This window comes from Tachypleus tridentatus, chromosome 7, assembly GCF_004210375.1.
Source record: "Tachypleus tridentatus isolate NWPU-2018 chromosome 7, ASM421037v1, whole genome shotgun sequence".
Classification (NCBI taxonomy): domain Eukaryota; kingdom Metazoa; phylum Arthropoda; class Merostomata; order Xiphosura; family Limulidae; genus Tachypleus; species Tachypleus tridentatus.
The window spans coordinates 172,034,291-172,046,543 of NC_134831.1; the positions used below are offsets into that span (position 1 = coordinate 172,034,291).

At 36.6% G+C, this 12,253-nt stretch overlaps 1 protein-coding gene across 2 annotated transcripts; it reads left to right on the plus strand.

Annotated features, from left to right (window-relative positions):
* Nucleotides 1-908: 908 nt before the first annotated feature.
* On the plus strand, nt 909-5,514 carry LOC143257248 (uncharacterized). 2 transcript variants are annotated; one of them, XM_076515668.1, is made up of 3 exons: nt 911-1,058; nt 2,308-2,880; nt 4,715-5,511. In XM_076515668.1, the coding sequence occupies exons 2-3, from the start codon at nt 2,863-2,865 to the stop codon at nt 5,150-5,152; spliced, it is 456 nt and encodes a 151-aa protein (XP_076371783.1). In that variant the 5' UTR covers nt 911-1,058; nt 2,308-2,862; the 3' UTR covers nt 5,153-5,511. The 2 variants fall into 2 exon arrangements, with proteins under 2 accessions (XP_076371784.1, XP_076371783.1); XM_076515669.1 differs by lacking the exon at nt 2,308-2,880 and having other exon boundaries at nt 909-1,058; nt 4,715-5,514.
* Nucleotides 5,515-12,253: the final 6,739 nt, after the last annotated feature.

Sequence of the window (12,253 nt, forward strand, 5' to 3'; positions counted from 1 at the left end):
GTCTCCAAAATGTGAAAGATTTTGTTGTTTGTTTGTTTTTTGTAACAAGACGCGAACCACAAACTTTCAGATACACAATCCGGCATAATAGCAACAGTCATTCTAAATGTTCGCTCCCCTTCCTTCTAAAACACAAAAACACATATGGGAATTGTATTTGTTTCTTTCAAAAGCAGGGTTTGGTTTTTATTGTACTCTAAATATCATGCTATTGTGAAATTATTACTGTCCATAAAAATCATACAATTTTGACATTAATTAATATTATGTTTATTGTATTTTTATTGTGTCTATCAGAATTCCTTTTCTTCACGCAACATTAGTATACCATAGAACTTTCATCTCTTGTGCCTAATCTCCAATTTTAATCAGATGTTATCTGTCTTATGCACCAGCATGAGGAATAGTAATAATTATGCAAGTTTTCCTTTCATTCTCGATTTTTATTGGAAACACAATGTTTAGCGCTCCTGAATCCCAAACCATCTGCCTATAAAAATGTCGTCTCTAGAATTGGATAATCCAAAGAAGATCACTCGCGTGATCGAAAAGAAACCCGGATCTATTTGGTTTATTAACCAAGTTTTTTACACTAACGTTATAGTTACCAAGTTCCTTACACTAATGTTTTACGACACCATTATAAACTTATAGATCTAGAACTTGGAAAAGTCACCACTGTTCAAAACTTCCCCTGATCCACTCCACAAACTAAGCAGATAATTGTACTTATTAACGTCATTATCTTAATTTTCATCCTATTTCCATTTTAATTACCGAGAAATAAAGTATTCATAGTTGAGAATATCTGCTGTAGATGTCGTGGTTTTACAGGATCTTTGAATCAAACCTGTCTTAATCCGTCACAGACGTATAGCTGTACTGAATGGCTACATTATAATTCGATTTATTCTCACTTGATAAGACACGACCTTAACATCCTGTGTTATTCTAAGATATGCTGTTACACGGATGTTATTGTACGAATCCGGATGTGTATTGTAATCTTGAATCTGATTAATTAATTCCGAAAACGAAAGTTCATTTATCAAAGACTGGTAACGTATTTCAGTACCGTTGTATTAGTGTATATGTATAGTCAAATAATGCCTTACTGAGAGTATATCATAAAAGTAAACAGCCAATTAATCATTTAGTAATTTTCCTTAAAACTAATATCCGTTAAAAATTAGGGCTAGAGTAAATGTTGTTTTTTTTTTGTTATTTTAGTAAAACCCAACAACTAGGCCTTATTAGCTTTTGAAAACTTCGAAAACCTAAGTTAGTTTGTTATGAGAAAGATCTAAAACTGTAATAAACAATACGTAATATGTGGCGGCCATATTTTGCCCAGCCCATTTCTGCTTACAAAGCATTAATCTGTTTAATGACAATAAATCGCGCAAGCTTGTAATTTTAGGATACATTAATAGGGTAAAATATATTCAGGGTTAAAACGGCCTTAGAAATAATGTGTTTTAGATCATAACCTGGGTTAAGATGGCTTTAAAATAACGAGTCTAAAATTATATCCTTGGTTAAATTGGCTTTAAACATAGATAATTTTAGATTATACCCATGGTTATAAAATACAGTCAATCCCACTATTCGTTGGTAACAGGGTAGCTGAAGAGTTGGCGGTAGTTGGTGTTGACTACTTGCTTTTCCATTTAATCTGTCACTTAAGAATTAAGGGCGACTAGCTCCGATAACTCTCGAGTAGTTCTGCGCTAAATTCAACCAACACAAAATAACATAGTAATTTTTGTACAACCAGATTGTCTATAGAACTTAGCCACTACTACTTCAACAACTTCATCCTGTCCAACTCTTTAGTCTGTTTTATATTCGTTTTTTTTCAGTTTTACTTAACGTTCTTGCAAAATCATTTTATGAACTATCTGTAGCATTGCTATCGTGTCGAATGGCGGATCAGACATTTCAAGATACGATCCGTAGTTTTGGGATCTTTATAATTGTGATAACTAGATTCGCTTTCTATAGTGGCGTCACAGTTTGGTTAATTGCCTTCCATTTAGTCAATATTTTTGTTAATCATAAATAGCTCTTTCCAGGTCTTTGCTGCACAGCTTATGTGTTGTGTGAGTGATGTTCAGACATTGTATCTTAATTATATTTGGTTGAATTCTCGGCTTTTAATTTTTATTTTACTAAATGGTTAAGTGAAACTGTGAGATAAATGTAGGTTAGGCTTACTACAACGTTAAAATATGATTTACTTTGTACAGTTCACAGAGTCGTGTTACGTGCCATTATATCTCAGTGCGTTTTTGTTGTTTTTTTAAGGTACACTGGTCCTGTAATGAGCGCCCTCCTATGACGATGACGTAAACCAACAATGATTTAGAGACAGTATATTAATACGTAGTACATCCCTCCACTCTCTATGGACTGTGACTTTGGGGTTAGAGGGGGGGATTAAAGGAGAGAAGAAAATATCGAGTGCAACAAATGCATCGGATGTGACTATCTGATGGTCACGGGACGTCATAAGAGCGAGTCAATTATCTATTCACTAGTGACGTCATCTGAGAGAAGGTTCATGCCGTGACCCCTGAATATAAATATAGGCGAAAGATGGCGCAGGTGCAGAGAGAGAAAGAGATTCGGAAGAGGGGTGAAAGAAATCAACATAACAGCTTTTCTGTTATATTATGAGGTAGACGAAATTTCACACTGAGATCCTTTTGATTTGTATTAATGTAAATGTTATGACGTCAAGCGAGTTTCTAACGCACTGACGCCGACTGAAATGGGAAATAAACGCGTATAGTTTCGTTGACATAAATTCAGCCAAACCAAAAGATTGAAGTACAATCAGTGTACGCGTCAACAATCAGAATGGTTCCACCCACATGGGTAAGGAAACACGTTTTTTTTTCTTATTTCTGTTTTAATGCCAGTTGACAATATTTTTCTATCTGAAACTATTGTATTTTTTAATATCATTACATGTTTGAAAAAAAAAAATTTAACCACCAAGCTGTAAAATAGGCTATCTGTACTTTACCCACTAAGGAGAACGAAACCCGGTTTTTAGAGTTATATGCCTTCAGCTTTTCTGATGAGACAATTTTCATTGTTAGTTATTCACTACCAGTGCTGAAATTTATTATCACTCGCACTGAGATGTCTCATCACTTTTCTCGTGTACATCAGTTTTAATTAATGGTCCATGATCGAAGGACCCGTGTTTGAGTAGTGATGCCATTGACTATTTGTGTCTGAAGGTACATTATAATACTGACAGTCAATCCATTTATTCGATTCCAAATGAAAAAAAAAAGTTGATGTTGTGGGGAAGGGGCTAACCCTTTCTGATCAGTAACTTAGAATAATTACGGTTTCTGAACCGACGTCTGTTCTATGTGTGGAAATATGCTTTTGCAACACAACAATCAAATGTTTAGTTGTTTCATCCTACTAAAATAAAAACCGGATTTTTGTAGTTCCGGTATATTCTGGTCATTTTAAATCAAAACACGTCTGGAAGCGTAAAATGTGGATTTCAAATTTGTCTCAAATAACACCTATCTTCAAATTCCATTATTGCAACTAACTCCCCCGTCTCCAGTGGCACAGCAGAATGTCTGAGTTTCAACACCCATGGTGGGTAGGAAACAAGTTACCCATTGTGCAGCTTTGTGATTACACTACAACCAAATTATTGCAACTGTTATAAAGTTTTCAAAAGGCTGTGCTAGAATGTTCCGTATCATAGTTTTGTGTCACTTTTCGATGGTCTTAAAAACGTTTGATTTATTTATCTTCCATTTTATTACTCTGAAATGTTGTATGATTTTTCATCTTCCATGGAGTAAGATCCAACAGAAAACTGCAAGTTGTAAAGTTTTCTAAACAAAATATTCTTAAATATTGTAACAAAAAACGTTAAATCAATTTAATTTTAGTCCTAACATAACAAGTGGCGTAGCCTGGTGGTTTGGACACTCGTTCGCAACCTGCGGGTTCGAATCTTGTCACGAAACATGCTCGCTTTTTCAGTTGGGGAGTCTTTATAATGTGACGTTAAATCCCACTATTGGTAATTAAAGAGTAATTCAAATGTTGGCGGTGGGTGGTGTTGCCTAACTGCCTTCCTTCTAACTATCACTTCAAAGTTAGGAACGGTTAGCCTTTGAGTGGCTTTGCGAGACATTGAACAAACAAAGCAATAAAAGAAACATTAATTATCCTCATGAAGCACTACCGTCCAATAGAAGAACAGTTAATTGGAGTAAAACCACGCCCATCTTGGATATATCCGTTATCCACAAGAAACACTATTGTCCAATAAAATAACATTTTACTTGTGTAAAACCACGCCTATCTCGACAGTATCAATTATCCTCGTGAAACTCTGTTATATTAAAATAGAATAACAGCTTACAAGTGAAAACCACACCCATTTTAATAATATTTTAAGTATCATGAATATATTGAACGTTTCTATAGTAAAATAATAAACTTCAAATATCATGACATAATAAATATGTGAGTAATTTTTTAGGAATGTCGGTGGTTAAATGACGTCATATGATGAATTTTGGTTGGATGACTAATACAACTAATTCATTTATACAGAAACGTTTTATACACGTTAGAAATTTATTGTCTGGTATACCATTTTATGTTTTATTTTATTATAGAATTTTAAATGTCAGGCTGCCTAATACATTTGTTCCTGTTTCAGATCTTACTCGTACTGAGATTAATTCTGGAATCGATCCACATAACGATGTCAGCGACATCTGAAGAGTTTGGTCAAAGTTATTCCATAGTAGCTCCTAGAATGGGATATTTCACAAGACGTCAACGCGACCATAAAGGAGTTGGATCATATAAGTTTGGATATAATACAGGACTCAGTGTGGGCCAGTCTTTCAGAGAAGAAGAAAGAACCCCAGATGGAACAGTACTAGGAAAATGGGGCTATGTTGACCCCTTCCGAGTGTTAAGGGTCACCGAGTATCGTGCTGACGACTCGGGATTTCATATCGTCGCTCGTCACGTTCTTTCAGTGACAGAAACCCGTATTAAACCACCCCGACCTGTGTCTAACCCTTCCACTCCTTTCATCGGACCGCTACCTCCATTTGTCCCAAGGTCGCCACCTGTTGAAGACAAATGAAACGACGATTGTCACTTACACATTAATCGGATAAACGTTGCACATTTCGTTGGTCGCACCAAACAACGTGAGCGATAATGGCCGGAAAAAGGTCCGGTTTTTACAACAAATGTGCAAGTTCAATGTTTTAGTTATCTGTTGAACATCGACTAACATGTTATCTGAAGAAATAAAAAGTTTACTCACTAATATGGTAAAAAAAAATAGCGATATATGTGTGTGTATTTAATTATCTGTTTAATATGTTATCTGAAGAAACAAACAGTTTACAAACACATTTACAAAATTAGCGATGTATGTGTGTGTGAATTTAGTTATCTGTTTAACATGTTATCTGAAGAAATAAACAGTTTACAAACATTTAAAAAATTAGCTATGTGTGGTAATATTAGTATACAATATATATATAGTTATCTGTTTAACATGAGTAACAGGTTATTTGCACAAATAAGCACTTTATAATAATAAAAAAAGCGGTGTGTATCAACACCATTAGATAAATATAATGTCCATTTCAGTTCCAAAGTTCCTTACAAAATTGAAAAAGGACCGAGATTCAAACCCATGTCTCTACTTTCCAGGTTTAGGTACCTTTCGAGTGTTGTTATTTGTAGTTTTCACTTTCCTGGCTACTAAGTTCCTCGGAGATATTCCAGTGGTCTTATAGAACTTAGATTCAGTTACAGTGGTTGTAGTAGGCAGCCAATAGCCCAATGTGGCTTTGCTCTAAAGCAGGTAAACTAGATAAAGATTTCTTACCATAAAATAGTAAAAACACAACCAGAACTGAAAACAAAGCCATGTAACAAAGAATAGTTATACCAAAAATATGTCCGCAGATGTTTATACCAAGTTATATCCGTATTGGATTTTGTTACTCCGCATTGACCGTAACGATAATAAAATCTCAATCTCTATTTCTGGAGTTTTTCTTTCTGGAGATATCTGGAATTATAGACATTGTTTCTGGACCACCGTGTTGCGGTGTTGTCGCTGTTCTGTGGCCACTGGTATTAGTGTGAAAAATCGAATGTACGAGGGCTGTTAAAAAAATACGCGGACTGAATTGAATTGCGCGGCTCCAATTGGTTCCAGGGGAATCCGCTTGGTGTCGCTAGGTTTGCACAGATCAGCTGATTACGACGCCATTTCCCGATTGCAGATATCTTCATTTGTATTAGCTACGCGGTTTTAAGTGAAGTGCGATTTTTTCGTTTGGCGGATTTCAGAATGAATGACCTGAAGGAGCAAAGATTTGCTGTGAAATTTTGTATTAAACTTGGAAAATCTGCGACTGAAACTTTTGCTATGCTTAACACGGCTTACGGTGATGTTGCTATGAAGCGTACGGCATGTTTCAAGGGGCATGAACGTTTTAAGGATGGTCGACAGTCCATTGAAGATGATGAGCGTCCTGGACGTCCTTCCACGTCAACTGACGACCCACACGTCGACTAAATCAACACCCTGGTGCGGGCAAATCGACGTCTGAGTGTCAGGGAGCTTGCTGAAGAGTGTGGGATATCAGTTGGATCTTGTTACGATATTTTGACCGAAAAATTGAAGATGCACCGCGTTGCTGCGAAATTTGCGCCTCAGAACTCGTGAGTTTTTGGCCAAACACTCGATTACTGTTCTTCCCCACCCCCCACCCCCCCTACTCACCTGACCTTGCTCCTTGCAATTTTTTCTTGTTCCCCAAACTCAAAAGACCCTTGAAAGGAAGAAGATTTGAGACGATTCCCAAGATTAAGGCAAATGCGACGAAGGAGCTGGAGGACATTACAAAAGAAGCGTACCAGGACTGTTTCAACAAGTGGAAACACCGTTGGGATAAGTGTGTGCGTTGGGGAGGAGAGTACTTTGAAAGGGTCCCAGACCTGTAACTTCTAAAAAAGTACATTTTGTTTTATGACGTCAGTCCGCGTATTTTTTGAACAGACCTCGTACTGCGTTGAATACATAAACCTATCACAGACCTCCAGTGTTCAGTGGCGGCGTATTTTAGTATAATACGAGGGTTAATATCACTGTAGCCAGTGTTGAGAAAACGGATACGAAAGCTCCAACATTTATTAACACCTGGTGCGTAATATTTTAATACGTCTTAAATTTTAACACGTGACAGGTAATGACGTGCATCAAACTAAGAGGTTATTATCAGCCATGGACAAACAATGATATGACACTCCTCAACAAATGGTAGCTTTTGTTTGTTTTGTTTTTATTGAATATCGCACAAAGCTACTCGAGGGCTATCTGCGCTAGCCGTCCCTAATTTTGCAATGTAAGACTAGAGGAAAGGCAGTTAGTCATCACCACCCACCGCCAACTCTTGGGCTACTCTTTTACCAACGAATAGTGAGATTTACCGTCACATTATAACGCTCTCACGGCTGAAAGAGCGAGTATGTTTGGTGCGACTGGGATACGGACCCGCGACTCTCGAATTACGAATCGAACGCTTTAACCCACCTGGCTATGCCGGGTTTAAAGTGAGTAAAACAGAAAATGTCGCTTTTCACAATTTTTTATCTGTATAAACTTATACCACAGCATCCCGAAAATATTACACAACTGATAAAACTTTACTTGCTAAAAAATGTAAAAACGGAACATTTTGTGTAAATTTATTTGTCACAGAAGTTGGAAGGATATATACTTCAAATTGAACCATTGTAACAAGCGAAGTGTATCTAAACTGTCATCTTCTTCCGGTTTTATAGGCCCGGCATGGCCAGGTAGTTAAGGCATTCGACTCGTAATCTGAGTGTCGCGGGTTCGAATCCCCGTTAAACTAAAAATGCTCACCCTTTCAGCCATGGAGGCGTTATAATCTTACAATCAATCCCACTATTCGTTAGTAAAAGAGTAGCCCAAGAGTTGGCGGTGGGTGGTAATGACTAGCTGCCTTCCCTAGTCTTACACTGCTAAATTAGGGACGGCTAGCGCAGATAGTCATCGAGTATCTTTGCGCGAAATTCAAAACAAACAAAAACCAGTTTTATATTGGTTTAGGTTTTGATATTTTAGAACTTGCGCAGTTCTTACATTATGATTCCCAAAGGGCAGGGGGCCTCACACTGACGTAACAGTACGTCTAAGGGCTTATAACAGTAAAAACAGTGTTTAGATACCTGTGGTGAGCAAAGCACAGGTATCTCATTGTGTAATTTTGCGCTTAACAACAAACAATCAAAACAATGTAAAATATCTATAAGAAAAACAAAATTAGTTGTATCAGTCTACTGTTTATTTGTTTGTCCATCTTCTCTATACACTCATCTTATACAAGAAAAAACGAAATTATTTTTACATACATTATTTTATCATTTCCTTAATGTTTACTTACTGAAAAACAGAACTTTAGTTTGACTGAACAGTTTATTATCGCACGAGTAAGTTTCAAATTACTTCACAACACGCGAGTGCTTCTTTTGATTTATATTATTAATAGCCTAAGAATTAACATAAGTAATCGTTTTTTCCCGGACTCTCTACGTGATACAAGGTATTGCAATACATTCATATGTTCTTTGTAGAGTTACTTTTTCTATCCCACACGGAATATGTAATACTACACGCATGTGGGCGAAATCGTGACAACAAAGAAGGCCTAACAAGGCACGCAACACAATCACTTAGCTCATAATAGGTCCTTTTCTCTGGGAAAACCGCTCTGTGGGTGGTATATAAGAGGTAGATAGATTAAAAAGGACTCAGCAGCTGGTCCTCAGATGGCATAAGGAAACGACAAAGTTTAATGGATGTAGCGTGTATGTCAGTATCTATGTATCTAACCAAAATTCCTGCGTCATCTATTGAATAACAGCAGTAAAAATGTTCACACATTTGGTTATTTAAGATTAAGACAATTAGAAAAATAACCGTGTTATGTACAACAACCATTTCTTTATCACAGAACACAATTATAAATAAAAATATTCACAACATCAACACGAGTTTCTCTAGGATGTACGTTAGGTACTACTGAGGAACAGAACTCCTTAAAAATTATATATTTTTCAATAAATACTAATAATTTTAATATATAAAAACATCACACTTTAATTTTTTGTTTGAGTTAAGCGCAAAGCTACACGATGGACTATCAGTGTTCTGCCACCCACCACGGGTATCGGAACCTGGATTCTAGCGTTGTAAGTCTGTGGACATACCATTATGTCACTGAGGGGCTATTTAATAATACGATTAATAATTGTCCCCTGCTGGGACTACGGTAAGTCTTCGGATTTACAATGCTAAAATCAGGGGTTCGATTCCCCTCGGTAGACATAACAGATAGCCCGATGTGGCTTTGCTATAAAGAAAACACACGCGCACACACACAAACACACACGATTAATAATTACTAGCATAAACAGCCGCGCATAGGTGACGTTCATGTTAGCAGTAATAGGACGTTTACTAACCAACATTTGAACGGTAAATACAACAATATACTAGCATGTCTTGCTTATATAGCTATGTAGAATGTCCTTGTATATCTCATCAATACGTATTTGGCATATTTTAAATCTCTTCTTTTTTCCTTTGCGATAAACCATGTTTATTTTGTCCATACATGTTAGATTCAATATGAATTACCTACTACGGTGTTAACTAATATTTCTGGTAGCCAGATCTGGAACTATTATTATGAGCAAATCATCACATATCGCGATTTTCATTTAACGCTTGTTAATGAAGACAGAATTTAAAATCGATGCTCAGTTAAATATTACGCGCTTACGGTGAACAAACACAGCGAAACGGCTTTACTCTACAGAAGAAGCACAAAGAAGTGTTCTTACTCACTGAACAAAATGGAGATTGGATGAGTGTGTCTTGCCTGCTCATAAACTGTTTAAATTGAAGCGTGAACCCATAAATGATTCTATGTTTTTTATTATAAGAGAATATAATAAATGAACCCGATTGCCAGATATCTATGGGTATTTACTGAATAACACAAGGGAAATTCAAGCTTATTTTATTATCAACGGTTCAGTTCGTCAAGTTTAGCAATGCTGTGATGATTTGGAAGCTATTAAATGTCAGTCACCCCACTCCACCCAACAAAACCAAATAAAACAATGATAACATTTTGCTGAAAATGGTTACAGGTACTTCAGGCTGCCCCTCAGTGGCTCAGCGGTGTGTCTGCGGACTTACAACCCTAAAAACCGAGTTTCGATACCCGTGGTGGGCAGAGTACAGATAGCCCATTGTGTAGCTTTGTGCTGAATTCAACAACAACAACTACTGCAGGCTAACTGTCAGAGAAAGAGAGTTTCGATAAATTTACGTGAAATATAATGTGCCACCTGTGTAAATATAAATGTATTCGCATCTAGACTAGTTGAAAATTGTTAAGTAATTTATTTTAAACACCTTTGCATTTAGAATAGAGCAATATATAACAGGAAACGTAATTGGTTTAATTTAAGACAGCGTTATGTTATTAAGGCTTCATCGGAGAAAACAACACACTCACTCACTGATTTAGGCTTATATAAAATATTTCAAAAAATACGATTCTGATAAGTAATAAGTCGTGTCCTTTCTACTTTTAACAATTGATAGAACTTGCACAGAATGTTATAGAATTTGAACTTGAATATTTGATCTGAACTGTATTTACGCGCACGTGCAATAAATGCCTTCTGAAATTCAGTTACTTATCTATGATTAGAGTAAAGAAACCAGGACAACAGCACCCGCCACCACAAAGGTTTTGTCCATTTCTTTGAAACGAATAGTGAGATTAACTATCACTTTCATAATACACTCTTTCAAAAGAATAATGTCTCGTACCTCAGTTCCTTCGATCTGAATCCTGGCCAATATGGAGAGTATTTAGTGCTATAAGAATATGTCTGAAAATCAGATCCCAGATTTGGATTTGATCCCCGGTGAAATAATTATTTTACAGCTTTCCAACACTTCTTTTAGTAATAGGGACATTTATAATCTCTTAAATTTTCCTCCATCATCGTCTGTATAAAAAAGTGGTTATAAATGTTTAACATGGCGTTAGGTGCTGACTTAAGAAATACATATATCAACCTAAACTGACCGCGAAAACAAGAAAATGGGCGAGTTTGGGCTGTTTAGAGTTATGAATGAGAATATTTATCTGAAGAACTTAGTGTCAGATGACGTCATAAATCCACAACGAACGGCTAAGCTTGAGGCAGGGTTATATCCAACAGCCGAATGTCTAATAAACACGTAATGTCATTTCCATCGGTGACTACTCTATGAATTTTAACACAGGAAGACCCGCTGCCCTCCTCTTCCCAAGTGACTCAATGATAAGTCTGAAGGTTTATAATGCAAAAAACGGGTTTTGATACCCGTGTTAGATACAGCACTGTGTATGTAACTTTGTGCTCAATAACAAACAAACAAGAGAAGCTTGTTTTGGACTTAATAGAAAAATGAATTTGTGGAAAAAAATGTTACAGTAGATACTATAGTAGTAGTCATAGAAGGTCACATTCGTAAAAGGACACTCGTCACTTTAAATGTAATTTTTTTTTATTTATTTTTTTATTTTTTACAGAGGTCAGGTGGTAAACCTTTAGAGTATAGGCTTAGCCGTCTGTAATTGATTGCTGCAGAACAAAGGGAAAGCAACCAATCGGAAACAGCTACACGTGACGCGGCTAACCTTAATTTAATAACGGTGATCAATGCTAATTAGTGAAAGTGGATCTTTGATAGCTCCACGCTTCGGACCCAAGATTCTCGCCCCCTCCCTAACCCCTCCCGTTTGATACTCTAACCTCTAAACCAGGAGTGGGCAACTCTATGTTCACTGGCCACATGTGACAAGAATAGAACAGTTGTGACCAGCTCGAGTTTAGGAATCAAATTTCCATCATTTATTTTTTTAATCACAAATTTGGTAATCAGAAACTGCACTGCCTCACGTCATTGCTAATGTCGCGTGCTTCAACACGGCCACAGACTCCGCCCATTTTGTAACGTCAGTCTGGTTTTGATGTTTGTTATCAAGTGTGCGTTGTTTTGCATGCGCTTGCAAACATATTTCTATTGTGGAACGTTCAAGTGTTTAAATATATTTTGTTTTAA